The sequence below is a fragment of the Haplochromis burtoni genome, unplaced genomic scaffold (assembly GCF_018398535.1).
Source record: "Haplochromis burtoni strain Fernald_Lab_line unplaced genomic scaffold, NCSU_Asbu1 Contig_572, whole genome shotgun sequence".
Classification (NCBI taxonomy): Eukaryota; Metazoa; Chordata; class Actinopteri; order Cichliformes; family Cichlidae; genus Haplochromis; species Haplochromis burtoni.
The window spans coordinates 152882-178508 of record NW_024582933.1 but is presented as its reverse complement, the minus strand read 5'-3'; the positions used below and the strand labels follow the sequence as shown (position 1 = coordinate 178508).

General features: G+C 40.2%; 3 protein-coding genes across 9 annotated transcripts in view; 1 reads left to right on the top strand and 2 right to left on the bottom strand.

Moving 5' to 3' along the window:
• Window positions 1-2449, bottom strand: part of ddr2a (discoidin domain receptor tyrosine kinase 2a) — a 31726-nt gene extending 29277 nt beyond the window's left edge. For 4 of the 6 annotated variants that reach the window (XM_014329490.2, XM_014329493.2, XM_014329492.2 and 1 more), the window contains exon 1: window positions 2250-2447. The gene's annotated coding sequence lies outside the window, so the exon portion shown is untranslated. Of the gene's footprint in view, window positions 1-2249 lie in introns of all 6 variants that reach the window. The other 2 variants (XM_014329494.2, XM_014329491.2) reach the window with 2 other exon arrangements.
• A 2540-nt stretch (window positions 2450-4989) lies between these two features.
• uap1 (UDP-N-acetylglucosamine pyrophosphorylase 1) lies at window positions 4990-15706 on the bottom strand. Of its 2 annotated transcripts, XM_005948094.3 has the most exons (11): window positions 15562-15706; window positions 14033-14337; window positions 12718-12922; window positions 12012-12187; window positions 11751-11923; window positions 8364-8557; window positions 8127-8267; window positions 7059-7247; window positions 6765-6806; window positions 5794-5860; window positions 4990-5694 (listed from the first exon to the last, which is right to left on the bottom strand). In XM_005948094.3, the coding sequence occupies exons 2-11, from the start codon at window positions 14313-14315 to the stop codon at window positions 5602-5604; spliced, it is 1563 nt and encodes a 520-aa protein (XP_005948156.1). In that variant the 5' UTR covers window positions 14316-14337; window positions 15562-15706; the 3' UTR covers window positions 4990-5601. The 2 variants fall into 2 exon arrangements, with proteins under 2 accessions (XP_005948156.1, XP_005948157.1); XM_005948095.3 differs by lacking the exon at window positions 6765-6806.
• A 1438-nt stretch (window positions 15707-17144) lies between these two features.
• Window positions 17145-22475, top strand: ubxn6 (UBX domain protein 6). The gene is made up of 11 exons (XM_005948096.2): window positions 17145-17359; window positions 17832-17989; window positions 18659-18723; window positions 19333-19461; window positions 19561-19658; window positions 19772-19847; window positions 19967-20051; window positions 20171-20390; window positions 21122-21252; window positions 21391-21539; window positions 21891-22475. Exons 1-11 carry the CDS (start codon window positions 17277-17279, stop codon window positions 22014-22016), a joined length of 1320 nt encoding a protein of 439 aa, XP_005948158.1. The 5' UTR covers window positions 17145-17276; the 3' UTR covers window positions 22017-22475.
• Window positions 22476-25627: the final 3152 nt, after the last annotated feature.

The following is a 25627-nucleotide window of genomic DNA, read 5'->3' as shown; positions in this document are numbered from 1 at the left end:
TCAGTGAAACACCAAAATTGACATACTCAGAAATAAGAAGGACAAAGGTAGACTTCTCTGGGTTACACGTTGCGTAATGCCCCTCAAAAGAAAGGTGATGATATGGGTGGTGGTTTGGGCAGGGTCGAAGTTCAAGCACATGTGGGATTACAAAGTCAACAGCGCAGTATTTTAGCCATGACATTCCCTGAAATGGATCTATTTATGCCAAATTACAGCATGCACCTCAGCTAACGAGCGCACAGCTGGTTTTCTCCTGCCAGAGGCATTGATTTGAAAACACTTCCAATCAAACAAGGTCAGTGTCGGGTTACTGCTAAGCTAAGTAAGCACCGGGTGCCTCTAGTGCAGTGTTTTGAAAGTAGGGTTGAAATTACAACCTTTGCTGTGGTGTGTGATTTGGGTCTGTATGTGAGGATGTCAGTCAGCGTCAAAGCTCGAGACAGAAGGGTTGCTAATTGAAAGGGCGTGCAGGAGAAATGCATAATTCCTCCTGTTGCTTCTTTTATTCTCTCTATCTGGGTGTGCGCCTATATGCATCTGCACACAGCTGCTCATCAGATACTTACATATATGGAGAACAGAGTGATGGCATGTGCTTAAACCAACAGTCTGAGCAAGTAAAATATATGGGTCCACTCCCCTCTTGCATCAACCACAAGTGTTTCATATATTTCAACGTAATAGGAAATAACTTCTTTTAATTCTGCTTTGGCAAAGAACTCAATTATTATGATAAAGATGGTTTCCTATTAACACAATAACACGCCAAGCAGGGACACAACAAAGAGAGCTTAAAGGAAAAAGCCACACCCATATAGTCTTACACTGCAATAAATCCACAGTTTGTTGTAATCAGTACATTCCTGGACTTAATTTGCGGTGATGTTATGAAATCGGACTTATTGCTTTCTTTTGTCTGTTCCTACTCTATTACTTATTTGGTCCTCGCAGAGAAAGTGTCTGATCTAATAGCAGCGATAGCATAAGCAATTACAGTCCTGCACAGAAGTCACAGCCTTGTGCCATCAACAGTGTCTCAGCAATCAGCTCTAATAAAATAATGCATTTTTTTGTCAAATCACTTCAGATATTAGGAAGCCACTGGGGTCAGCATCAGGTTTTTGCATTACTGGAATGAAAGTGCTTGTCCAGAAAAGAAATCCATCCCCATATTAGACCCAGACTACATACGCATACCTGAGTATCAGCGTGACCTTCCTCTAACAATTATTCCATTGATCAGAGCCACCTCTCATGACTGTTCACCTCAGCTGGGCACTGTGGTTCAAATGTCAAAGCTCTGAGCTCATAGTCCATATCCTGCGCTCTTCGGCAAAGCACAAAAGCGACCTCTGTGTGAACATCTATTACCCACATACCGCAGGATGATACCTACATACCACCTACGTAACACCTACACCGAAGTACACACATCACCTCAGTGACACAAAGGCGTTTTTTTTAGAAAGCTGCAACTTCAAATTTCAACATTTCACCAGGTGACCACAGAGAGGATCTAAGCAGCATGAAATGAGTCAGTTGTTTTAGTTTTCCAAAACTTCCAGGCCACAAAAAAACACACAAAATATGTGTGAGCTTGATGCACGGCAGCAGAAAAGAAGTCACATCATTTTTTCATTAGCTATGCCCGTAAAAATAATACGCACAGTCATTCCGCACAGAAGAGAGGGGTTTGTATGATGAAGTCAATACCGCAACAAACTCCAGAATTATATTTAAGCCAGTCAACAGTAGACATGTGTGTTGTCTTAAAGTTACAGTAAGCACATAGAGAATAAAAAATACTCCACATCGGAAGATCTTAGCCTGCAAAGAGAAGTTTGCATTATATTCCTTCCTTCAATTTTAATTTCCATTAGAAATAAAAAGATTTTTAGGAGTGAAAAGAAGGAATTGGCCTCAATCACATTTGAAGTCAACCGCAGCAAAGCCAAACGGTAAGTAATAGCTTCTGTTGAAAACAGCTGCATCCACTGCAGAGCAGACAGGAGTCTGAATGCGGCACCGCATCGCTCTGTTCTGCTGTCCACTCTTCTCGTCTGCCATGCAAACAGAAGCTGCTTCAGTCACAAAAGTACACAGAAGTCTGGATCGCGTGTGCAAACGGGCCTCCCAAGAGGAAATAATTCAAGGAGAGAGCCAAGAAAGCTGATCAGTCTTAACAGTCCTAACATAGAGAATAAAAAGTTGTTGTTTTTTTCAAGTAAAAGAAATGAGTGACTTACTTCTAAGAAGGTTTTATTTTCATTTCAAACCATTTGTTCACTGATGGTTTTAGATTATTCCAGTGAGACGCAGGCGGCTGGATGTAACCCTCCAAACCTTGCTCTCTGTTGCTCGCTCACTCTCTGTCCGTCAGTTGCCTTCACCAGGACTCACTGGGCTGATGTAAGACACCCCTGCAAATAGGGGGGAAAAAAAGAGGGAGAGAAGAGAAACAGAGTAAGAGAGAAAGAGAGCGAGAGAGGGAGGGAGGCAGGAAAAAAATCACATTCTGTGGATTCCTGGGAGTTTGCCAACGTCCCAGAATTCCACATGCCACACATAAGGTTTCAATTAAAGACACACACAAAAAATCCAAAGCTCAATCAAAAAGCTTTCTTCCTCCTGAAAGGAACCTTTCTTTTGACAGCTACAGGACGAAGCATAGAAGCAGCCATAACTGAAGGGAGTATTTGCGGTGGTGTCGCTGTCACTTGCTTTATGTCAAATTCATATAACTTATTGTTTCATCACTAACCTTAAAAACAAGCTTACTTTAGGTTTAAAAACTGCAAAAGAAGCTACTCTTTTATTGAACTCAGTGGCACTAACGCAGCAGTTTGTCACAACCTCAATAGTCGAACCAGATCCATGAAAAGTGTGAGTCAGGTGTCAGAGAGAGGTCTTCTTCTTATTACGTTGTACTCTGTGCGTTTTGCTGCTGATGTGGTCTGAACTCTATGACCTGATCTCTATAAAAACAATGAAGTTTTCATCTGTTAGACATGGTGACTAAGAGCTTTTCTTACTTAGTTACATGCAAAGTTGCTGGCTTTGCTGATGAGGAAGCCATATTGACCTGCAGGGAAGTGACACCAATGGCCAGTGGAAATTTATTGGAACCCTAGGATTTTACTTTTTACTTGCTTGGAGATGTTTTTTCTGCTGCTTTTGCAAGTGTTTTACCACAGCTCCCACTGTCCTACTCTGTATTCCCCAGTTTAATATTCTGTTTAGGCATTTGTCAAGTCTCTTAAAGCTTTCCAGTTCTTTCCGATGGCCTGCTGGGGCAACGACTGTAGTTACAAAGAGATTTCCAGTTGTGTAAAGGTGTATCTGATATCCCTGTGTTAGTGTTGTTTCTGAATCCTCATAATTCATTTTGACCTAGGTTCAGTATCACAAGTGACCAATCACAGTGTTATGGTGTCATAGTTTTGCGATGTGGGAAAAAAAACGTTGCCCATGTCCACTCACTCTAACATGTGATCTAGGTTAGGGTTACGGGGCTATAGCTAGGATATCGTTGCAGTGTTAAACCTGGACAAACATTAGCTTTGATGATCCAGGAACAACACCAACATGGGGATATCAGATGGTGCCCTCATTAAACACCTCACTCGTGAGTTTATGTACTCAGTCTCTTATTTTAAGTCATTAGGAAGAGAACATTAAATTCTTTTGTAAATTATTGTAAGTATTGGAGTCAGTTATTAGAGGATAAAGGAGGCTTTGGTCTTTGGCTCATGACTTTTACAGTCTGATATGCCAGCAAATAGGCCTTCGACAAGTTAACCCTAAAACGTTCTGTTTAAGTCACTTCTTTTTCTTCTTTCAGCTACTTCCTTTAGGGGTCCCCACAGGAGATCATCTGCCCCCATTTCACACTATCACTAACACTCTTCTGCCACACCAACACTCTGCATCTCCTCCTTCATTATATCATGAACACACTCTGTCTTCCATTTGCCAGGCAGCTCCAACTTCAACATCCTTTGTTCAGTATATCCACTATCCGTCCTCTGCACATGTCCAAACCATCTCAGTCTTACCTCCAAACCGCTCAACCTGAGCTGTCCCTCTACTTCTAATCTTGTCCATCCTGGTCACTCCTAATGAAAGCTTTACATCAGGGGTGTCCAACTCCAGTCCTTGAGAGCTACTGTCCAGCAGCTTTTAGATGCATCCCTACTCCAACACAGCTGAATCAGATGGTTGGGTTACCTCTTCAGCATGCCATGAAGTTTGGCAAAGGCTTTGTAACAAGCCATTCATTTAATTCAGATGTGTCGGAACAAGGAACAAATCTTCGGCTCCTCACCTCCAGCTCTGCCTTGCATCTTTTTATCCGTTTTAAATATATATATTAAATAAATAATTTTTTAAGTATTATTTATTTTTATTGTTTCATTTTAATAACCATTAATGGTTCATTCATGAGTTTTTAAAACTTCTAAGTTTGACTGTGAATACTAATATTCATAGTTAAAATTTGATTTTTTTGAGCAAACTTTGAACACTTGTAAATACTATCATCATGAGCATGTTGTGCCCAGTAACAACGTCACATATCTGTTATCTGCTGAATATGGACTCTCAGTAGAACAGGTAAAGTGTATGAAATATGTTAAAGAATTAATGTACTGATTAAAATGCCATTAAAGAGTTTTTCAGCTTAGCTACAGGTCAGGCTGTCTTTCCATAGACGTTATAAGAGACCTTCTTTAGTCTTAACAGCACCGTTATGGAGCGGGAGAGAAAGAAAGTGAGTCAGAAAGGAGCCACAAAGAAAAATGCCCTGAATAGCTGCAGCAGCGTTGCGTCCTCGGAGCCATCTTGAACATAAACCATCTACTGGAAATGGTGATTCACAACACCAAAGAGCTATAATGCAAAAAACACACCTCGCAGACACCGGCGAGCAAAGATATGACAAAAAAAACACGTTAACACCATTTGAATAATTAAACAGACACAAAGACATTGCTTTCCAAGTAGGAAAATGTATTTAATAAAGATGAGCCATAGCGTCTCTTAAAGCTGAATAACATCTAATCTTCACTGATTACAAGCAGAGAAGAAGCAATTATTATAAATACCCCCCACATCCTGACCATGTACCGTATCTGATTGTAGGAAACATCTGTGTGATCATTTCGTCTGAATCAGCTGTTGCATAAAAAAATCACCAGGTAAAACAAGTAGATGGCCATTTCCACCAATAGATAATCTATCAGTACATATAAAAATAAGTCTCATAAGCAAAATAAATAGATGCGCCTGCAGACAGCTTCAACCTGTCAGTATGACAGGATTTTCATACTTCAATTCTTGCTGTGTTCAAGTCTTCAAGGAAAAAAAAGAAGAAGAAGAAGAAGAAAAGCAAAACGAGTTACAAAGCAAAGGAAAGCCTGGTGCTAAAAAGTAAACTTCATGTTGTTCATTCATTCATTTTGGACAGGACAGCTTCTTTCTTGAACACATGTGTGTGATATTTGTTATTGCACAGCGATGACATCACAGTTTCTCTTCCCATACAATGAGAGATAAAGGGAAGTTGCGCCGTTTCCTTCCCCGCATTCTCCCGTTCAGTCATTACACCCCATTCTTCACCAGCTGGTGGACTCCCTCCTTATCGATCGTCAGAGTTGGTTGAAACTCTTTTCCCTTCACCAGCTCCTCAAGACCCTTGAAGTACAGACACCATCAGGACAATGTTAGTATTTTACTGAGTATTCATGGATAAGAATAACATCTGGAGTTTTATTTAGTACAACGTGTTCTTACCTCTCCCCCGTACGACACCAGTGGGGAGATCTCGCATTTGATCGGCAGGTCCGTTCCATCCTTCAGGCTGCGGTGGAAAGACAAATTCAGAGAGGATCACAGGAGAAAAACAGAAAGCGAATGAGTGACGGTCTCGTGGAAGAAGAGAAGCAATTGTAGCTGAAAAGACAGCTGCTAGGACTCCTTGACACAGCTGTTCTTCTACTGCGGCTTGTGATTAGAGGACAAAGAGAATCAGCGCTTCATCGCAACAAGTGATTAGTCCTTTGACTTGTGATAGAAGTCCGCTAGAAGAAAACAGACGAATGAAAGGAACGTTGTGCGAGACTGCCGTCACTCAACGTGTTAATTTCTAGATGATGATTACAGAGAAAAAAAATCACTAATCAGACATCAGGTGTTTCAGGTGTTTTGCTGAGCAGCTGCCTGATGGAAAAGCTGAATGACTGAGAAAGAAGCACGCCCTTTAAGAGTGTTGGAAACATTCGTGGTGCCGAAAGAGTTTGTGAAGCACATGCTCATTTAATTCTGTCTGGAAAAACAAGCGGGTGGATTTAAACTTAAAGGCAAAATAGCAAGCGATGAAGCTGACCACATAACTATTTGGTACAGAAACCAACAGGTGTGTGCTCATCTGCAGTCTAGTAACTGTCTCCCTTTACCCAGCATGCAATATATCACAGGTTGACATGATAGTGGATCATTTAACCAAGGTGCGGAAGAAGACCATGTTTTCAGGTGACTTCACTGATCCTCGATGACATTTCCTGCATCCCGACTGACCGTAAAAAGACTGAAAGAAGGCCGCCGACTGGCAGGGCCTCTACAGACTCTTTTCCTCTCAGTGGAAATGAAGGAAAGGGATGTCAAGGATCAGAAGTAATATTACACGGTGTTAACACGTCTGAGCGAGAGGGTAAGAAAGCCAAAACCCCATCACCATGCACTCAGTACTGCAGAGGGATAATTACTTTCTCTTGCCATCATCTGTGACACTGCCTGCTGCTCCGTCTCTGGAAACATTGCACGGGACACACAGGAGCAAGACCAAGCATGAGAGAAGGGGGAGTGAGAGTGTGAAGCTAAAAGAATACGATGTCTACAAAACAAACAAAAAGTCCAGCGCATACAGTCTGTACACAAACAAAAAGGTCAGTGCATACAGTTTGTCCACCGTGTGGAAAGTGTCGAGGAGAAGGGAATAACCACAAAGATCTCATTATTATGTATGTTTTTTGTAAAGTGACATGACATGCTGTGGTCACCTGGGTATGGCGGGTACACGTCTGCCGTTCTCGTCAATGAAATGTCCCCCAGCGTTGAGCACCCAGCGGTGGTGGAGGGACATCAGGGCGTGTCGGGCTGTGGTGGGTGTGTCCTTTCCGTCCTGAGTGTCTGCGTTCTTCAGCGGGGAGAACTCGTCCTCTCGGAGCACCTCATACACAACAAACGTCCTGTTACAAACACAGAGCATCCCATCAGCACACAGGCAAACCGAAGACCTGCATCACAACCGAGCAGCTGCCAGGGATTGAAAAATTAGCAGGTTAATTAGTTACTCAACAGGAAATTAAACCGCAACATATAAAAACAAAAATGTCATTTTTCTTTCTATGCTTGGAGTGGTTTCACTGTGCTTTCAGATTGTGCGTGACTTCCATGGAGCGATATAAAAATAGCAGCCACACTAAAGATAGACCAGAGGAACACATAAAAATGCTTCTGCAGAGGACTGAAATCAGTTAAGTTTTGTTTATTTTTATGGACCAAATGGCTCTAAGACAGGTCATAAGACAACAGAGCAGGCCACATTAAAAACTGAAGACTTGAGTCAAATCCATGTCCTCAGCAGCATCAAAAATAGATTTTTCTTTACTTTAAAAATACATCTTCAAAAACTTTGAAGTAAGCTTGATATGGTGTCCTTGATTTTCCATCAGTTAACTGTTACAGGAATACTTTCATTAAATATAAAGTTCTATTAGTAGTGACGTGACTCAGAGCTGATGTCATGTAACACTAAAGGATGTGGAACCGCTCATAAACTTCCATCCCCCTGTGGAGAATTTGGCAAGCTTAGTCTGATGGACCAGACCTTGCAGAAATGGCACAACTGGAGGGCAGAAATTAGGGCTGGAAAAAAAAAGACAGTCCTTGCACGGAAGAAAAAAATCAAGGACCAGTAGAACCAGGGCCCCAAATATATGCAAACTGGTCACCTCTCAAAAGGAGGTGGGGTTAGTATAAGGCAAGATTTAGCTAACTGGTACTGGCATGCACACGCACATTGATATTTTCTATGCCATATATGAAAAAAATGCACCGTCACTCACTTGGCAAACTGGAAAATGTCAAAGACAAACTTTTCCATTTTGATGCCGTTTGGTTTCTCTGGTTTGATTAGTTGACCCTGAGCATCCACATATGGGATCTTCTTCTGGGCCACGTGGTGCTGCAGCTGGGGCTCGTATTTCCTAATGTGAAAACGGGGAAAAAATGTCTCATTACGATGATGTAAAGCTGAAAGAATCTGAAACGTAATGATAACTGTGTTTATAGCTTTGCCTTACTGCACTATGTCTTTGAGGAAGGAGAAGCTGAAGAAATGATTGGCCACGTTTGCTGCGTTGAACATCAGACGACCATCGGCGCTCCGCTTCTCAGCAGTTGCCAGGGTGATCTCGCTGTACTCCACCACCTGGTAACGACCATCCACCTTGCAGACAACGCCTACTGCTTCTGTCGGGTTTGTTTTCTCCACCACCTGGGAAACAATGTCACAAAATGACCTTACTGAAAACCTCAGATTACTACAAAGTCAACTTAAAGTGGACTGTGCTTTTCCTTTTACTGTCCCATATGTAACTGTTACTGCTGGATGCTCACATCAAAAATAAGCAAAGATTCAAATCAAAAGTTCAGCACATGTCCAAGTAATTGCTGTAACTCCAAAGCTCAGGCTTCAGACTGCTCTGAATGCTCAGCTTCAGTCAATTTTTTCTACTCTTGGTTTTGTTTGATATTGATAAAAGCAGATATCCCAAACATAATATGGTCACCTCAGACACACACAATTGTTCTGTTCAAATATTTTGTCCACAAGAGACAGCCAATCATACATTTTTGGTTTAAAGCGAGGAGGAAGGGAACTAAAAAAGCTTGTTTCAGACAGAGGATGAACCGATCAACTGTATCAAAAAAAGTTATGATATTTAAAAAAGGATTATTTTAACATGAATCATGCAAAGCTACTCTAGTTAAGTCAAAGAATAAAAATAAGCAACTGTAAAATGCTAATAACTCTCTACTTTAACTATTTATACAATAAAATCCCCAGATCGGTACACTTTAATTGTGCTAAATTTAGTTTTCCATATAAAAACTACAAAATATTTTCACTGTTGTCTCTTTATGAGTCAAATTATCTATAAATTATTTACAGTCAGAAATAGTCTAAAACTGAAATAAAATAGTAAATAAAAGTGCTATGAAGCAATCGGTGCACTCCATTTTACAACCAGTAAGTTACGAGTCTGCACTGAATGAAAAATCCTTCCCCCCTTCCTATCTGTCGGTTACTAATGACAGGGTCCTGACGGGGGGATGGTAAACTGGTAGGGGTTTGGCAGGGGGGGTTGGTGAAGCCACATGAACTGTTAGCAGAGCTTAGTAATTTACGATGAGAGGGTGGTACCCCGCTCTGATCTGATTCTTCCATCGCTGCTCCACCCCACATCTCATAATTTCAAACAGAAGCAGGGTCTGGGTGATCTTATTACAATAATTAGTTCACTCTGCTCTATGTTAGCTGGAAAATATACATAGTGTTTCTACTTCTTAGAGGAAATCAAAAAGTAGCAGGATCCTTCAGGCACTTTTCAGCTATCCAACACACACTGAAGCACGTAATTTGTGCAAAAACAGTTAAAAAAGTAAAATCTTGACTTCATACTTTGATGTATTTGAAGTAGTATGTGGTTTGTTTAGAAATTAATTAGTAAGATCTGCCAGCAAAGCTTAGTCACACATACATCAGTCATATTTTACTGTTAAAGCTAAAAACAGAGGTCTCCTGATGGTTACACTCTTTCTGGTGTACTGGACTCTTATCGCTTAGCTCGTCAGTAGGTGTTATTTTAGAAAAATGTCCCTCTAACTATCTCTGCACCAAGGTCAGCAGGATCTTCACAGAATGAATAATGGTGAAGAATAAATGTAAAACTTTTTATCTCGAACATAGCCTCCTCAGCAACAGATCTTGGCCAGTGAGTACTGAATTTTCACATCACCACAAACTAGATTCTGCTCAAATTCTTTTGCGAGTCTATACGTGAAAATATTATTTTATAAATCAGAACTCCTTTATGTCTTTAGTTCTGCAACATTAAGCTTCTTTGGGATTATCTTTTTATAGTAAATCGCATTACTAATTAATTACTTACACTTGTGGCACAGTGGAACAGTGGTTATCACTAACACTTCACAGGACAAGAAGGCTCCAAAATATGTTGGAAAAGTGGCATTTTCACATCACACTATCAACTAAACCATAATAGTAGGCAAAAGAAGATTCTGGGCTCATTCCTAAATTTCCTAGAAAGCTAAGTGTAGTGCAAAAGAAGATTGCAGAAGTGGATTACAACTCCACCCAGTGGTAAGTTGTGGAAGGTGCAGCTATCTGGAACCTGCCAAGTTAAACTGACCCCACCTTTCGATATATGACATCCCACACTTGTCACCCTTCGGACCTTCTAGAACAGGGTTTTCAAACATAAGGTCCAAGGGCCAGAATCGGCCTGGCTAAGACTCCAATTAGACCCCTGGGCAGCTGTGAAGACGGGCATAAAGTTTGGATTTGGGAGCATATTTTCACAAGTCTTCAGTTTTTCCTGCTGATGAAGACCTCCTCAGTGCCTGCTCACAGGGTAACACATGATTAAGTGACAGCAAATTTCCTCTGTTTCACTTTGTACTATATAGGTTTCTGTTTTTTACAGCAGGTCCACTGTATAAAAAAGAGGTTTCTGTGAATTAACAGAAACTTTTTGATTCATAAAAAAGAAAAGTCTACACAATGAGCTACCAAAACCTTTTTGGTAATTTTACACATTTGTTTCTTACAATTTAAGCCCACAGGGTCATGTGGGCAGATTTCTTTCATTTACTTTTTTTTTAATCATGTATGAAACTGTCATACATGATAAATGGTTGCTCAAGAAGAACGAGACTAACTGCTCAGACTGGATAAAATACTACAAATATGACTCGACTATTGGCATACATATTACCTAACTCAAATACATGCTTTAGTATTTGCATGACTCATCTGTATGTGCCATTCCTATTTAATGACTTTTAATCTTTGTGTGCACGCCTCCTTGCAATCACTGATACTATAAGGTCTGATAAAGGTCAACTTTAGATTTATGAATTCAATTCAGTGTTACTTTTATAGTGCTTCAAGGTGACTTATCAGTGTTCAGGCAACTTTAGGAGGGGAATAAAATATGTTTACTGCTTCCTCGGTTCTTTATCTTTTGTTTTGTCGTGCCTTTTTATGTGGTCTGACTTGGGTACTGATTAACATAAATGCAAAAAGAAGTCAGTTGTTTTGGTTTTGGGGGGGTAAAGTCTCAAAAACTAAAAAAAACTCGTGTATCAAATATGACTTACTCGGCTTCAAGGGGATAAGTACTACTCATGTCCAGTCTAGACCCAGGTCCACACATTCCCACAGAAAAAATATTAGTGTCACTCCCCAAATGATGGCATCAGCACCACACCACACCTTTGTTGAACCCAAAGTTTGGAATTACCGCCCTTGTCAGTAACTTTGGAAGGTGCTACCACAAGAAATTCACCAAAGATGGAGGCAGATGAGCTGCTGTGGCGACCCCTAGAGCGGGCAGCTGAAAGAAGAAGAAGAAAAAAGGAAAAAAATAGGTGGTATTACCAACCTTAGCTCCACAGTCCGCTCCCTTCTGCACACAGAAACCAACAAAGGCAGGGTCAGCCACTTTGACCAAAATGTTATCAACACAATAAACATGGATGGACTCAATCCCCCTCCTCTCCATGTCATCCAGGATACCCTGGTTCCCGAGAGCTCTGTAAAGACCCCCATTACCGTCTAGAACACAAACACAGACACATTTATCACACACTGAGCAACACTGTGAATGAAGCATACATACACTTCTGTATATGTGTGGACGTACCCGGAGCCATGGAGGGCTTTCCTTTGCTCTCCAGGATGATCTTGCAGTTGTAGTCCATGGCCGGCAGCATGCCCTGCTGAAAGAAGACCACGCTGTTCTTGTCCAAACCAAAGTAGTTATGTTTGGAGAAAAAATCCTTTGTGGATTTCATTGTCCTGCCGCTCGTCATGATGTACCTGAAGGCAACACGGAAAGAACGCAGCACTTATGCATTTTAAACAATTTAACAATTGTGCAGTGCTGCAGAAAACATCTCCATCATCTCTTACAAAAACTTAACAGCAAAGGTGATGTTAGCTTGAACCAACAGTATAATACTTAAGTTTATAGCAGACAATAAAAAGTAACAACTTGATGAAGATGTTTCTAACATATCCTTCAACTACGTTAAATCTGACACGCACAACTCTATTTCCTGCTTTTTTATCTCGATCATTCATATTTTTAAACTATAAACTGCTGGATCTCCCCTGCAGGGACTTAAAGCTTTTCCAGCAACACAGCTTCCTTGACTGAGTTTCCTTTGATTCACACAGTGACTTGACCCAGTTAATCATCATGCTAACATAATTGGGACAAACAGCTGAAGTTCACTTTACAAATAGGATAGCACTATTTGGTTGCTCGAGCTTGTTTATTTTTCCTCAAATCAAGCTGTAGATTTAGTCGACTAAAATGCCTTAGTCATGGAAACCTCGTGTCTCACCAGGGGATACAGCACTTGGTTTTGTGCGACTGCTCAACCAGCTGTTGCAGCTTCAAGATGCGCTCAGCCTGGATCTGAAAGAGGGTTTTGTGGGACGGCAGCCCAATGTCGTACATGCCTTTGGGGTACGAGACCCCCAGCCTGGTTCCTTGGCCTCCTGCCAGCAGTAAGACTGCCACTTTATTCTTAGAGATGCACTGAAGACCTAAAGGGCAACACAGCACAACGGTCATAAATAGTAGCAGAAATGTGTCCTGTAGTTTATTTAAAACAGGGCCATGCATTTAGTGTTGTACACTGATATGATAGCACACAATGCACAGTATCTAATCTCTGCAGACCTCTTATTGCCTGGTTAGTAGATGAATAATAATAAACTTAACAAAACAGTTCTGATAACATTAATCCAAACAGTTTAGCAACATTTTATGACTGGTTCTGGAGTACTTGTGGACGTGACACATTATACGAGCTAAAATCTTACAACCCCACTCAAGATTTTACTATGGTTCAATGTACCAATAGTTTATAATGGTTCCAGTTTGTCTTACATAAACTGCAGCAACGTGACACGATACGAAACTCTCTTCCTACTGGTTGGTGCCAGGAAGCAAGTTTTATGTAGTGGGTTAATCCATAAACTTTGACACATGCCCCACACCCAGCAACACAGATTTTGTCCCAACAGATCACAATGAGCTCATGATTGAGGGTCAAGAGGGAACTCCAGTTACGTCAAGCACAAATCAACACCAGATGTTTCTGCTGCCCACCGAGATAGTCATACAGCCCCGGGAAGAATGAAGCATGAGGGATTGCGCAAAACATAATGAATAATTCCAGCAACTTACTCAAATGTCAACCCTTGCACAGAAACGCACAATGGATAAACATGGAGCTTCTGACGCAGCATGACTGGAACTTTGTAATAAGCTTTTGCAAAAGTTTTGATCTAATGGGCTGTTTTTCTGTGAGCTAACATCTGGATGTGGATACTTAAAAATATTGCCATGAGAACAACTATTCATCCAGCTGGGTTACCCATGTGATGTTTTAATCCACTTAAGCTTCCCAGTCTGATACCGGTTAAGCTTTCCTCTCTTACCTGCAGGTCATCACTGTCAAGATTTCATTGTGTTAAACGTGCTTGCAGTAACTAGGCGAATCTTGTTTAACAAGTGATAATAGCTTACATATTCTCATTAAAATAAAATACTCCCAATTCTAATGCTTTATGTTTCCTTAAAACACTCAGCATACCGAGTAAGTACAGTTTAAAGGTCAAAAGCAGTAAATAGGTGAGAATATACTTCACCTGTCAGCTCCCAGTCTTTGACGCTCTCCCTGTCTCTCGTCACACTTCCCAGCACCTCCCTGGGCACGGGCTCCATGCGGCAGTCCATCTTCCCTTGTTTGCTGCTGTTAGATGTCTGCATGGCATTCTTGAAGAATCCGTTGATCTCCTGAAAGTCCATACCCTCCAGTTCTTGGGTCAACTCGGCCTGCTCTTCAGGGCTCAGCTCATTCCAGAACTGCAGGAGGTGAGACTGGCCGGCGTCAGCCAGTTTCTGCCTGAGTGTGCTGATGTTTGGGTCCATGATCACCTGTGCTTTTAATTAACTGTGGGAAAAAAGATTATTTTATTTAAAAAGAACTGCAAAACATGCCCCAGGTCTTGTGTTGTTTTTGTATAAGCCGGTGGCCTTTATGTAAATATAAAAAAAAATAGATGATAAGATAAAGGTCACACTACAATATCCAAACATTTGCAGGGTTTTTCCCACATATAGATATGGCCTTCTGCAAGGACCTTTTAAAAAATACTTGTAGCTTTTTTTTAACAGTGTGGTTTAATTTACTCACCTTTAAATAATTTTTTTAAGTAAAATGGGTAAAAAAAATTACAGAAAAAAATCTGTTATATAAGGTAACATAGACTCTTTCCTATAGTTTCATGTGGACCAATCATATTTCTTAGTACAGTCACCACTAAAAGCTCATTTTGAGCACCCAAGAAACTGTATGTGTATATAAAAACAAATTTTAGGAGTAAAAAAATAATTGATGACATAGCCAATGTCCTTAAAGTGACTGAAGATCTTCTGATGGAAGGTGGAAACATGATAAGAGTATTTAATAGCCCTGTGCTAGTTGTAGTGTAGGTAAAACAAGCACTGCTGGAATGTTTATCCTATTTGTTTAAATCCACACCCACTTTTACCAGGAAGTCGTCACAACACTATAGGATAAGGTCGAGGATAGTTTCTTTTATACCACAGTGTGAATACTGACTCTTTCATACCCATTATGTTTGCTTATTATGATTGATAATTACAACAGTACAATAATAGCTGTGTAACAACGCGATATTATGATGTTTTCTAAGAGGGTTTACACCAAAGAAATCTCCTCTGTAAGTGAGCTTTTCAATGGGATGCTGACGACTAACACCACAGCCACACAACCTGAATTATCTACAGCTGTAATACACAATACTCATATATCACTTTTAGTTAAAGTGTTTATAAAACTTTTAAACTTCACATCTCCAACATGACTGTGACGGTGAGCCTGTAAAGAGGTAGCAGGGACTGCTGTGTTGACTCGGAGCACAGATAAATCCAGTGTTAGCACAATGTAATAACACGGACTGTTGCTAAGAAGCGCATAGAGTTAGTGAACCTCATTTTCAGTCACTGTATAAGATAGTTAGCCGCGGTCTGCGCATCAGTCAAGCTACAGCCGGGCACATGTTAGCAAATATCCGCCCGACTGAGGAGCGGGAAACCGCTCAGGTTGCTGCACACACAGCAGATAGAAGTAAATCAAATATTTAACTCTTACCTCTCACAAAGACTCCTCTCCGGTGTAAGATCATTAATGCCAATCGATGACTATTCGCTCGCACTGGTCACTATTCGTCTCCCTCCCGGAATACACCTCCTGCTACGTCACATTTGACGTGGCAGGAGGTGTGCGTGTGTAGTCAAGTCAGTGGTGCGTTCAAGTGCCACCTGTAAATTTAATCACTCTATGCTAGGAGTGTGTGTGTCTGATTTTGTGCCAAAAACTGTTTTCTATCTGTGTAATATATTTGCTTATATGGTTAAATAGACTGCAGTCAATAGGATTTCTGAGAAGGTTATATATAAAGTAAAGACATAGCCTGTTTTGCAAGAATCTTTCTTGATTCTACCTATTTGATAATCACAGCAGTCTGTTCTGCCCACTTAAAATATCTTGAGATAACCATTTTCTGCCATTTGTGCTGCCCCCTTGGGCACATCTTTCTTAAAAATACACTTTTGACGTCAATTTCCCTTTTTACCAGGATAAATGAAGGATATATATACAAGTCCCCTTGCCAAAAACTGATCACAGCTTTTATTTTGTCTTGAAATCATGTTTGAGAAACATGTCTGAAATTTTCTTGTCAGATTGTATTGCAACAAGTCATGAACAGCTAATAGGTTGGGTTTTTTTTTTTGCACCACACCATCAAAGACTCTTATCACCTCTGGACAGCTTTGGAAAATGTGAAGGAAAAATGAACGACTAACTGTATTTTTGGAAATTCTATTTATATAAATTTTATGGCTTCGCCTACTGAGCCCAAAGAGATATTTTGACAGTTTCTTTGATTACTTTAATAAAGAGATGAAAATGCACTTCTTTTTCTGATATATCTGTATTTGCCGACATGCCGAATCATGCAAGCTTTATCTTATACTATTTGTCATCACTTTTTCGTATTTGTACTTGTTCTTAACAGTCTTTGATAGTCTAAAGCAGCTTTATGAATGTAATCAAAGGTAAATCATTAGACAGGTAGAGACAGAGCAGTCAGCTTCAATGAACCAGCTAATGTACATATCTCCACTTAAACTAAAAAGAATAAAAACACAAATTATTGTTTTTCATTTGTGTGTTTTAAACTCGTTTACTAATCTCTTTTAATTTGTTTTTCTTTTTGTTCTTTCATTACTGTTCACACTGATATTAATCTAACATTGATACAGCTCATTATGTTTGCCATAGTAGTAACTGGTTTACAGTTTTACCTAATAAGTAAAAGATCACTTGTTCGAGCTCAGGAAGAGACACAAAACATTTTTTGCATTGCATTGGGCCAACCACTTTGTGAATTAGGGAACAGCTAAAATTAGCTTTTAGTAACTTAATGTGATGTGTTTCCAGAATGTGATAGCATAATATGTTTGTGTGTGTGTGTGTGTGTGTGTGTGTGTGTGTGAGCCAGTCAATACTCTGGTAATTTCAGCAAACATGTAAGTACATGTAATCAAACAAACAAACAAACAAAAAGGTCAAATAATAAAAAATAAAGTTGTCTTATAAAACACGAACAACTGATCTGGTTGGACTTTCAGTTCTGAGTTCAACCACGAGGGGGCGACCGTCTCTCGTGATGAGGCGGAAGCAGTTTGTTCTCATTTGAAACAATTTTGTTGTGGTCCTCCTCTTCCTCGCTAAAACCAGGCTGGGTGCTGCCCATCTGTTTCTTTTTTCCTGGTAGTCAGATTTTTGTGCAGCTACAGAAAATGAAGAAGTTTTTCGATGACTTTAAGAAAGACATCAAATTTAAATCCGCGGGACCCGGGAAGAAACTAACGGAAGACACCAGGCAAATAACAAACTTTTCTTTTCTCAGCTGCTACAGCGCTAAGCAGAGCTAGCCGCACAGATAGCTATTTAACATTGGCTAAACGGGCTTATCTCATAGCTGACAGCTGATCAGTAATGACTACCGCTTTTCCGTCTCCCCATGTATTGAAGCTAACCAGAACAGTGCTAATTTGTGTGTGTTTTTCTCACGGGTGTTTGTCAAACGGCTAACTGTTATATATTCTTGAGCACGGCGGGGGACGACTGTATAATTTCAGGGTGACCTGACTAACAGTTAATCCCTGCACAAGCTTGTTTAGTTAAAGAACTAAGCAAACCTGCTTCTCAACAGGAAGCAGAGCTGTTGTGATTCTGACGTGTTTGTACTGTTGTCGTTGCTACTTAGCTTAGCACTGTCTTTTCTTCTTCCTACTGTGAAGCCACAACACGTCTCCTCTTATAGTGCTGTTTCTCTCCTAATAACCCTACAGTGCCAAGCCTGAGGTGGTGCAGGGCAGATCCAGTGTCAAGCACGATCGCCATGCCCCCAGTGAAGGAGCCCAGAGGGCTGGAGCTGCAGCCTTGGCCAGGATTGAACAGCATCAGAAGCCGAAGGTTCACACCTCCCAGGACGCCATCAGGACCCAGGGTGAGACATGCAGCCCTGTTATTACACCAGGTGGTGTCTATCAAACACAGATGAACGTCAGCCTCCTCGTTTCAGTTGTGGGTATTAGGATAATTCAGTTGTGGGTATTAAAACATGTTTTGGACTGTGAAGCACTCTACGGATTGTTATAGTTGATGTGTTTAAAAAAAACCATATCTTCTAAATTTGTTGTCTGCTACTGTAATATATCCAGTGTATGAAAGAAACAGCCACCAAAAACATTTATTACCTCTGAAAAACCACATAATCATAGAAGTCACCCACCCATTCATTTTCTGCTGTATAACTGAGGCCGGTTAGTGAGGGCTGCAGCCTAAGCAGAGAAGCCCAGACCTTTCTCCCCCCTCAGATATTTCAATTCCTCCACTTGAGGTAGCAACTCGTCCCTGAACCAAAGAAGTATTTATTTTAAAAAAATCATTGTTTTTGTATTCATGGGAAGATTTGCATCAAGTATATAATCTTTATGTTTATATTAAGATGCTGATCCTGTCAGTGGGAAGTAGATATGATTAGGTACTGTTTTAAACTGATAAAGCAAACGGCAAAGATTTTTATTTTGAGGTAATAGTTTTGGTTAAAAAAATTATTTATTAACTGTTATAAAATATTCTGGTTATAACAGTTGTTTTCTACACGTGCTTGCAGTAAAAAGAGAACTTGAGGCCGAGGCAGCTGCACTTGCTGAAAAAGAAAAGGCAGCTGCAGCAGAGGTAAGTGTTGCATAAACCAGAATTGTGACACAATTTTCATGCTAATTTTGGTTCACATCGACTGTGGTTAACTTTTTAAAATATTTCATTTTTTTCTTTCACTTTGAAGAAGACAGTACTCCTGATAAGCTGTTTTCATGACTGATTAAAGTAAATATTCCTGTTTATACACAGCCTATCATACAGTGTCCAGTGTTGAAAAGGGCAGCATAGGTGCAGACAGCTGTTCATCTCAATGTCAGTTTCATAAAAGTAGGTGTCCTTCTCCAGCCAGACAGTGGGCTTTTGTTTTAATCTTCCCTTATTTACCTTAAATCTGTTCAGTACTAAAATTCTTTTATCACAATCCTGGTGGTTTTCTTTAGTTGAAAAGCCAGAACTTTCTTTTTTTATATGAAAAAAAAACCCTATATGCTTGTTGAAACCTGAATTATACATGTCCTTACTGGAAAATACGTCAGTGGTTGTGAGGCCTAATTCAGAATATCAGAAAAGGAGCCGCCTAGTTATGTGAGCTGTATTAAATTCAGAGTAATAGCGGTGGCCTGTTAGTGTGGATGAAAATTTCATCACTGAATCTAACAACACTGATTGACATTTTCCTCCCAGGGCTCCAAAGTGCCAGTGAAAGATCCCACCCTTCTCTCGGTATCGGGCGTCTATTTCATCTGTCCACTAACTGGAGCCACATTAACCAAGAGCGAGAGGGAAGTACACATTAAAGGGGCCATTTTAATGGTATGTCTGAGGATGTTGGTTCAGTTATAACGTGTGTGCAGTCAGACTGAATGCTTATCTAATCGGTGCTTTTGATAAACATGCAATTTTTGCCTGCAGCGGTTTGAGGAAGATGCAGTCGAGGCGTCTGTTATGATGATGCACACATTTAACAAAGACAGAGAGAAAGTGAAGGCTGCTGTGGACATCATAAGCAAGTAAGACGCTGATGGTGATGTTAATTACATATGTAAATGTTTTATGCTGTTGTCACAGATTTTGATCTGTTCTAGACATCAAAGTTTTTTTGTTGTCATTGTTTTGTTTCCAGATATGTTGAAAATATATGCAAGAACCCCACAGAAGAGAAATACAGGAAAATTAAACTCAGCAACAAAGTGTTCCAGGTGTGTAACGTTCCTCACCTACTGGATCAAGCCTAACTATTTGTAGCAAACTTTATGGGATTTCTATAAGAAAACAAGATAATTTTGCATGTCTTATAAGATTCCTTGTGTTATTTCAGGAGAAAGTAAAGTCTGTGGAGGGCAGCAGGGAGTTCCTGCAGGCTCTGGGCTTTACAAGTGTGATGCTTCCCATAGAGGGCCAAGGTAAATGAATAGTGATATTTATGAGCAGTATGTGTCTGCTCACCTGCCAGTGATTTTCATTTATGCATCATTCAGTCTTTACATCGTTTTAACGCGTGCCCACCTTTCACGGAGATCAGAGGAGGAAGAGGAGTTCCTGGTTTTGCCAGAGCAGAGCCCCGATGCGCTGGAGCTGATGAAGGAGAGGAGGGATCGTCTTCAGAGAGGCGAGCCGGTCAGAGCGCAGCTGGACAGGCAGCCTCAAGCTTTCAGGCAGTCTCCTAACGCTCAACGCTTTGAGCTGCCGCCAGAGTTCTACAACCTGACGGCGGAGGAGCTCAAAAGGGAGCAACAGCAGAGGTATAGACTCACTTTCAAACCAAAAAAATGGATCTAATTCAAGTCAGCTATAAATTCTAGTTAGGTGGTAGAGAAATGTTGTCTCTCTTTTCTTTAATGAATTGTCTGTGCAGTCAGATCAGTTACTTGATTTCACTCGCTGTGGTAGCAGTTCCAGTGAAATGGAGTAAAGATCAATATTTGGCTCATAGGATTTGCAATTTGTCTGTGACAGTGTAGTTAGAGAAACTTCATCTCTGTTTGAATTTATCCTACAAGACTGCTGTAAAAGAACCACAAGTAACAGTTTGCCCCTAAATATGCTGGTGATCAAACTAGGTTTTGGTTATATTTGTTCCACATGGTTTCCAAGTTTGAGTAACCAAGTAAAGAAGATTCAGAGGAGACAGTGACAGTCTCCTGGATGTGTGCAGTAGACAGTGACCCCTCGATGGATCATTAGTTCTCATAACTTTGCAACATGATGTAAAGCAACAGATCCTTTAGGTCTTGTAAATTCTGAGGTGGGTCCTCTTTGGATCGGACTTTTTTAACTCTTAGTTGTCCTGGGTTGTATGGCAGTATTTGACTCTAGGTTTCCACTATTAACAGCACACCCAAGAATAATGGATTATTTAATGCTGATGTTCTTTTTATAGCCTCTGGGTGTGTCATGTGCCTCTAGCCAGAAAAGTTTCCCTGGTTTACTAGTGTTTGTCTATCAGCGAATGAGTCCCTTGTGTGTTTCACAGGAGTGAGTTAGTAGAGAAGAGTGCCATGCTGCGCACTAAAGCCATGAGGGAGAAAGAGGAACAAAGGGAGAGGAGGAAATACAACTACACCCTGCTCAGGGTGAGACTACCTGATGGAAACCTGCTACAAGGTGAAGCCACAATTTAAAATGTACTTCAAGATTAAATCAAATTGAGTAAACCAAAAGCATTTTACTCTGAAAAATCCTACACATTGTAGTTTTCTGGGCATTGTCGACACAACTGCTCATGATTTGTGACCCTCTCAGGAACATTTTATGCCTGGGACCGGATGCCTGTGCTATTTTCATTCATGCGGGAGTCTCTGGTGGACGGTTGGCAGCCCTTTGAACTGATTGCTCCTGGAGGTCAAAAACTACAAGAATCTGAAGACATTGCTCTCGCAGAGTGCAACTTGGTGGGTTGAAATCAGAATCTACTTTGCAAACTGGCCTGTGGATTAATTTTTTTGTCAGTCCCATTGTTGCCCTAACATGTAACACTGTATTTAGTATTTCTTTCTGAAGAATGTGGAAACTGGGAGAATGATAACAAACTTCAATGTTAAAACCCGCAGCACAGAGCAGGGGTTTTAATTCAGGTTTTAGTTTGTGGCAAATGTTTAGAACAGAGAGTGAATGTTTGAGGTCGTTTTTAGTCGGGTAATATTGATGTTGAGGTAAAGTGTCACATTTACATTTCAACTACTAATTTTCTCCCTTTTAAACGAAAAATAATCTGTATTGTACTGACTTCCCTTATATTTTAGGTCCCTGCTGCGCTGCTCACGTTTGCCTGGGATGCAGCTGTACAGGCTGATATTGCAGCTGCAGGTGGAAAGAGCCCCACTCTCCTCAAACCGGAACTGCTGGAAAACATTCGGAGCCTGAGCTGAGCACGAGTACTCTCCCCCGAACCCTCCCCTCTACCTTCCTCTTTCCTCTCACACTACTGGGGTGAATTCGGCCCTTTACTAGTGACACATTTATTTTTGCAAACTCTAACCTAAGTCGGTAGCAGTGATAGATTAGGGGCAATGTTACCCTAATATATTTGTTGGGCTGAGCATAATTTCCCCATGGGGATGAGGTCACAACACAGCCTGCTTCAGCAGGACATGTTGAAGGAAGCACTGCTGACAGATGGAAGGAGAAAGCAAGAGCACATGCTTGTTTTGGGGGGTTTTGCATCCTGATTGTACATGCTGTGTAGTAAACAGACTCTGCAGCTGCAGTCTTTCCTGTTCAACCCAAGTCAGTCAGGTAGAGTTTTCAAAGCATGTTGAGACCCTGTTTTAACTGTGTCACCACTCCCTCCCCTTTAGAAAAAAATAAATGGCAAAGACCGTTCAAGATACAGTTGTTGAATCACGTTAAGTATCTCAGCTCCTTCAGCGGCTCCTGTGATTTTTTTTTTTTTTTGTAAGGCTGCTGGGTGTCAATGCACTGGCTTTACTTCAGACTTGAAATGCTCTGTGCTTTGTTTGGCGGTGTTCGAGATTAGCTCAGTGTAGTCTGTTAACTGATTTGATGTGATATGAGTCTGGCTTTATTGCTGAAAACATACATAAGCTTCTGTTGCCCTTTTGTCCTCTGCTCCGGAGCGGCCTTGGACTCCTTGGTGTTACAACACAGACTGTCTTTTGTTGTTGCTTCAGTATGAGCATGAGCCTAAATCAGAATTCATAAATCCAAAATTTTATTTTGGATAATTTTGAAATTTATGTTGAGATAAAACAGAGGGGTAACTTAAAAATAATTAAAAGATGAGGCCCATATATATAGTTTTATAATTGTGTCAGCCATGTGGTGACAATGTGAAGGCAATTCTAGTACTGGAATCAACTATTTTGTAAGTTTGTAACAATGAAGGATATTTTGGGGAGTAGGGAGGGGCCTAAACACCTCTACTATTACATTGTTCACACTTAAATGATTAATGTTTGAATTTTATGTTGAAGCTTTGTGTAACCAACTCCACCCTGGCATGGAGATAGCCAAATTTCTGGCAGCATGGATTTCTGTTGTATTGAAAATGGTGGTTAATTATTTTTTGTATTTGTTTGCATCAAACACTTATTTTTCTCCACATAAAAAGGGTCCGAGTACATGAAAACGCCTCAAAACACCAACTGTCCGAACTGAATCCAGTGACAACTCAAGTTGCAAAAGAGACTGAAGTTTCAAAGTTTATTCAAGCTGCATACGTTTATTTTGTTTGTGGTTTTGCTGTACATGAGCATTTACCAAGTAGAACTTTAAAACCTAATTACTTTCTCCTTGTAGTGGTTGGTTAAATGACAACAGCCTACCTCTTACCATTTCCATGCATCACAAGGGAAATGTACACAATTGTGTAACATCAGTCTAAGGTTAGGGGTTACTGTCTTTTCCCCTCTTATGTTGCTAATAATGGTCAGTTGCACACTGAACACACAAATTAGAACTGGGTGATGGGGAAACAAACTGATGTCCACTATTTCATTCACAGCCCAGGTTGAATCAGCCAAAAGAAACATTTCTGCAGTCTAACGCTTGTCCACAGGTATTGCATAAAAGGGATGTAGATCTTTCATTAGCACCATAACAGTATGAAATAATTAAGTGAGCAGTTGTGATCTGTCCAGATGTTTCCTTCCGAGTGGTGTTCTGTTGCTTTTTAAGCTGCCTGTAATAACGATCGCTTGCAAAGCCTCTTAACTTTTAACAAACAGAAGTCTGTTTAAAATAAATAAATAAAAGTTGTCTTTGGAATAAGAAATGCTTTCTATTCTTGTGTTGGACATGTATTTATTTGCAAAGCCTTCATAATATGTGCAACATCTTGATGTGCTGATACCTTAAATGTGAAATTAGTTTAGCAGCCAGCCATTTACTGCTCTCAGATTTGGACCCTTTAAAGTCAAGTGTATCATATTTAATGCGTTATTGCAGATTATTTTCCCTATGAAAAAAATAAATTGCAAAAAGAAAAGAACCGGTTGTAACAAATATGATACAACTTAAAATTCATATATGCAGACAGTTCAATAATCACTCCATTTTCATAAAATTATAATTTTCTGGCAATTATTTTATGGTTCTGGCTTTAAAGGGTTAATTGGATGAAATACAAAGTGTCTTTAACCAGACTACATCATCTTTTAATGGATGTGTTGGTGGGAGTTTCCCTCCTCTCAACTGGTAAACCATGTTAGTGCCCCAGTTTTGTTTTTTTAACTAAATAACAGCAAAATAAGTCAAAAACAGGTTACCATCTTTAAACCAAATTAGAGCTGCTAATACTCCTCAGCCCCCCTAGCCAGCTGTAACCAGGTAGATGGTTTCCTCTCCCTGAGCCTGCTTTTGGGGTCTCTTCCAGTTAAAACTGAGTTTTTCCCTCCCACTGTCACCAAGTGCTGTCTGTGTGGCTTAGTCTGATTGGTGTTCTATCCCTTATCATATACATTCAAATTGGCTAAGGTGAACTGCAGTATCAGTATTCAGATGTTGCTCTAAGTAGTTTAGAAACAGCTGCTTTACGTGATTTTTCAGCACAAACATCTGTACCGTGTACCAAGAATGATCTGAAAAAGAAAATATCCAGTGCGCAGCAAATGTGTTGATGTGATGTCAGAGAATGGCCTGATTGTTCAAATAGCGACTCGTTACAACCAAGATATGCGCAAGAGCATTTCTGAATACACGTCTAACCTTGAAGCAGATGGCTCTCTGGGTATAACTCAAGTCAGCTAACAACAGAACTGATGCTACAGTTCGCACACCAAAATGATCAGAAGATTGGAAAAAACTGTTGCCTGGTCTGATGAGTGAATTTCTGGTGCAACATTCAGAGGGTAGAGTCAGAATTTGGCGTAAACATCAATATTACTCCTGACTATGTTTATTCCTTTGTGACAACAGTGTATAACAGTGATGACTGTTTCCAGCAGGATAAAGCCACGTGAGCCTAAATCACCTGGCATTGGTTTCTTAAACATGACAGTTTACTGATGTTGTGTAACAGAAGATTTAGGTAACACATGTGCATCATTAATATATTACTTATCAACTGTCAAACTTAATTGCCCATTGTGGGACAAATATTTTCTGAATTTAGTTCCATGTAACAACTCAGCTGCCAGTTTTTTTTTTTACAGAACTCTACTAATAGAATAACAAAACATCCCAAAGAGACAAGAAATAAACTGTATATAAAAGTGCAGTACTTTTATTCATGTTTAATGGATTTATCCTGTTCAAGTATTCTTGAAAAATAAAGAAAATACATATTTATAAAACACTGTGGCACTGAACCTAACTGTACAAGTACAGATCTAGCAACTACTCCAGTGAGTTTGTCAGGTTTAGAAGTTGCAGAATAAATGACCCCATGGAAATCAGAAGAAAATGTACAGATGGACTTTAAGCTTCTCATTTTGGTAACCTATATACACATTAGAAAATATCACATCCACAACTTGATGAATTGAACATTTCAAAAACCGTAAATAATGTTCTCGATGTC

Excerpts from the sequence above, each read along its gene's own strand:
- ubxn6 (XM_005948096.2), top strand. The coding sequence starts at position 17,277 with ATGAAGAAGTTTTTCGATGACTTTAAGAAAGACATCAAATTTAAATCC. Across the intron at positions 17,990-18,658 it reads GGACGCCATCAGGACCCAGG|TAAAAAGAGAACTTGAGGCC; the intron begins GTGAGACATGCA and ends ACGTGCTTGCAG. Across the intron at positions 18,724-19,332 it reads AAAAGGCAGCTGCAGCAGAG|GGCTCCAAAGTGCCAGTGAA; the intron begins GTAAGTGTTGCA and ends TTTTCCTCCCAG.
- uap1 (XM_005948094.3), bottom strand. The coding sequence starts at position 14,315 with ATGGACCCAAACATCAGCACACTCAGGCAGAAACTGGCTGACGCCGGC. Across the intron at positions 8,268-8,363 it reads TTCCTCAAAGACATAGTGCA|GAAATACGAGCCCCAGCTGC; the intron begins GTAAGGCAAAGC and ends TTTTCACATTAG. Across the intron at positions 6,807-7,058 it reads CGTGTACCCGCCATACCCAG|AGACGGAGCAGCAGGCAGTG; the intron begins GTGACCACAGCA and ends CAATGTTTCCAG.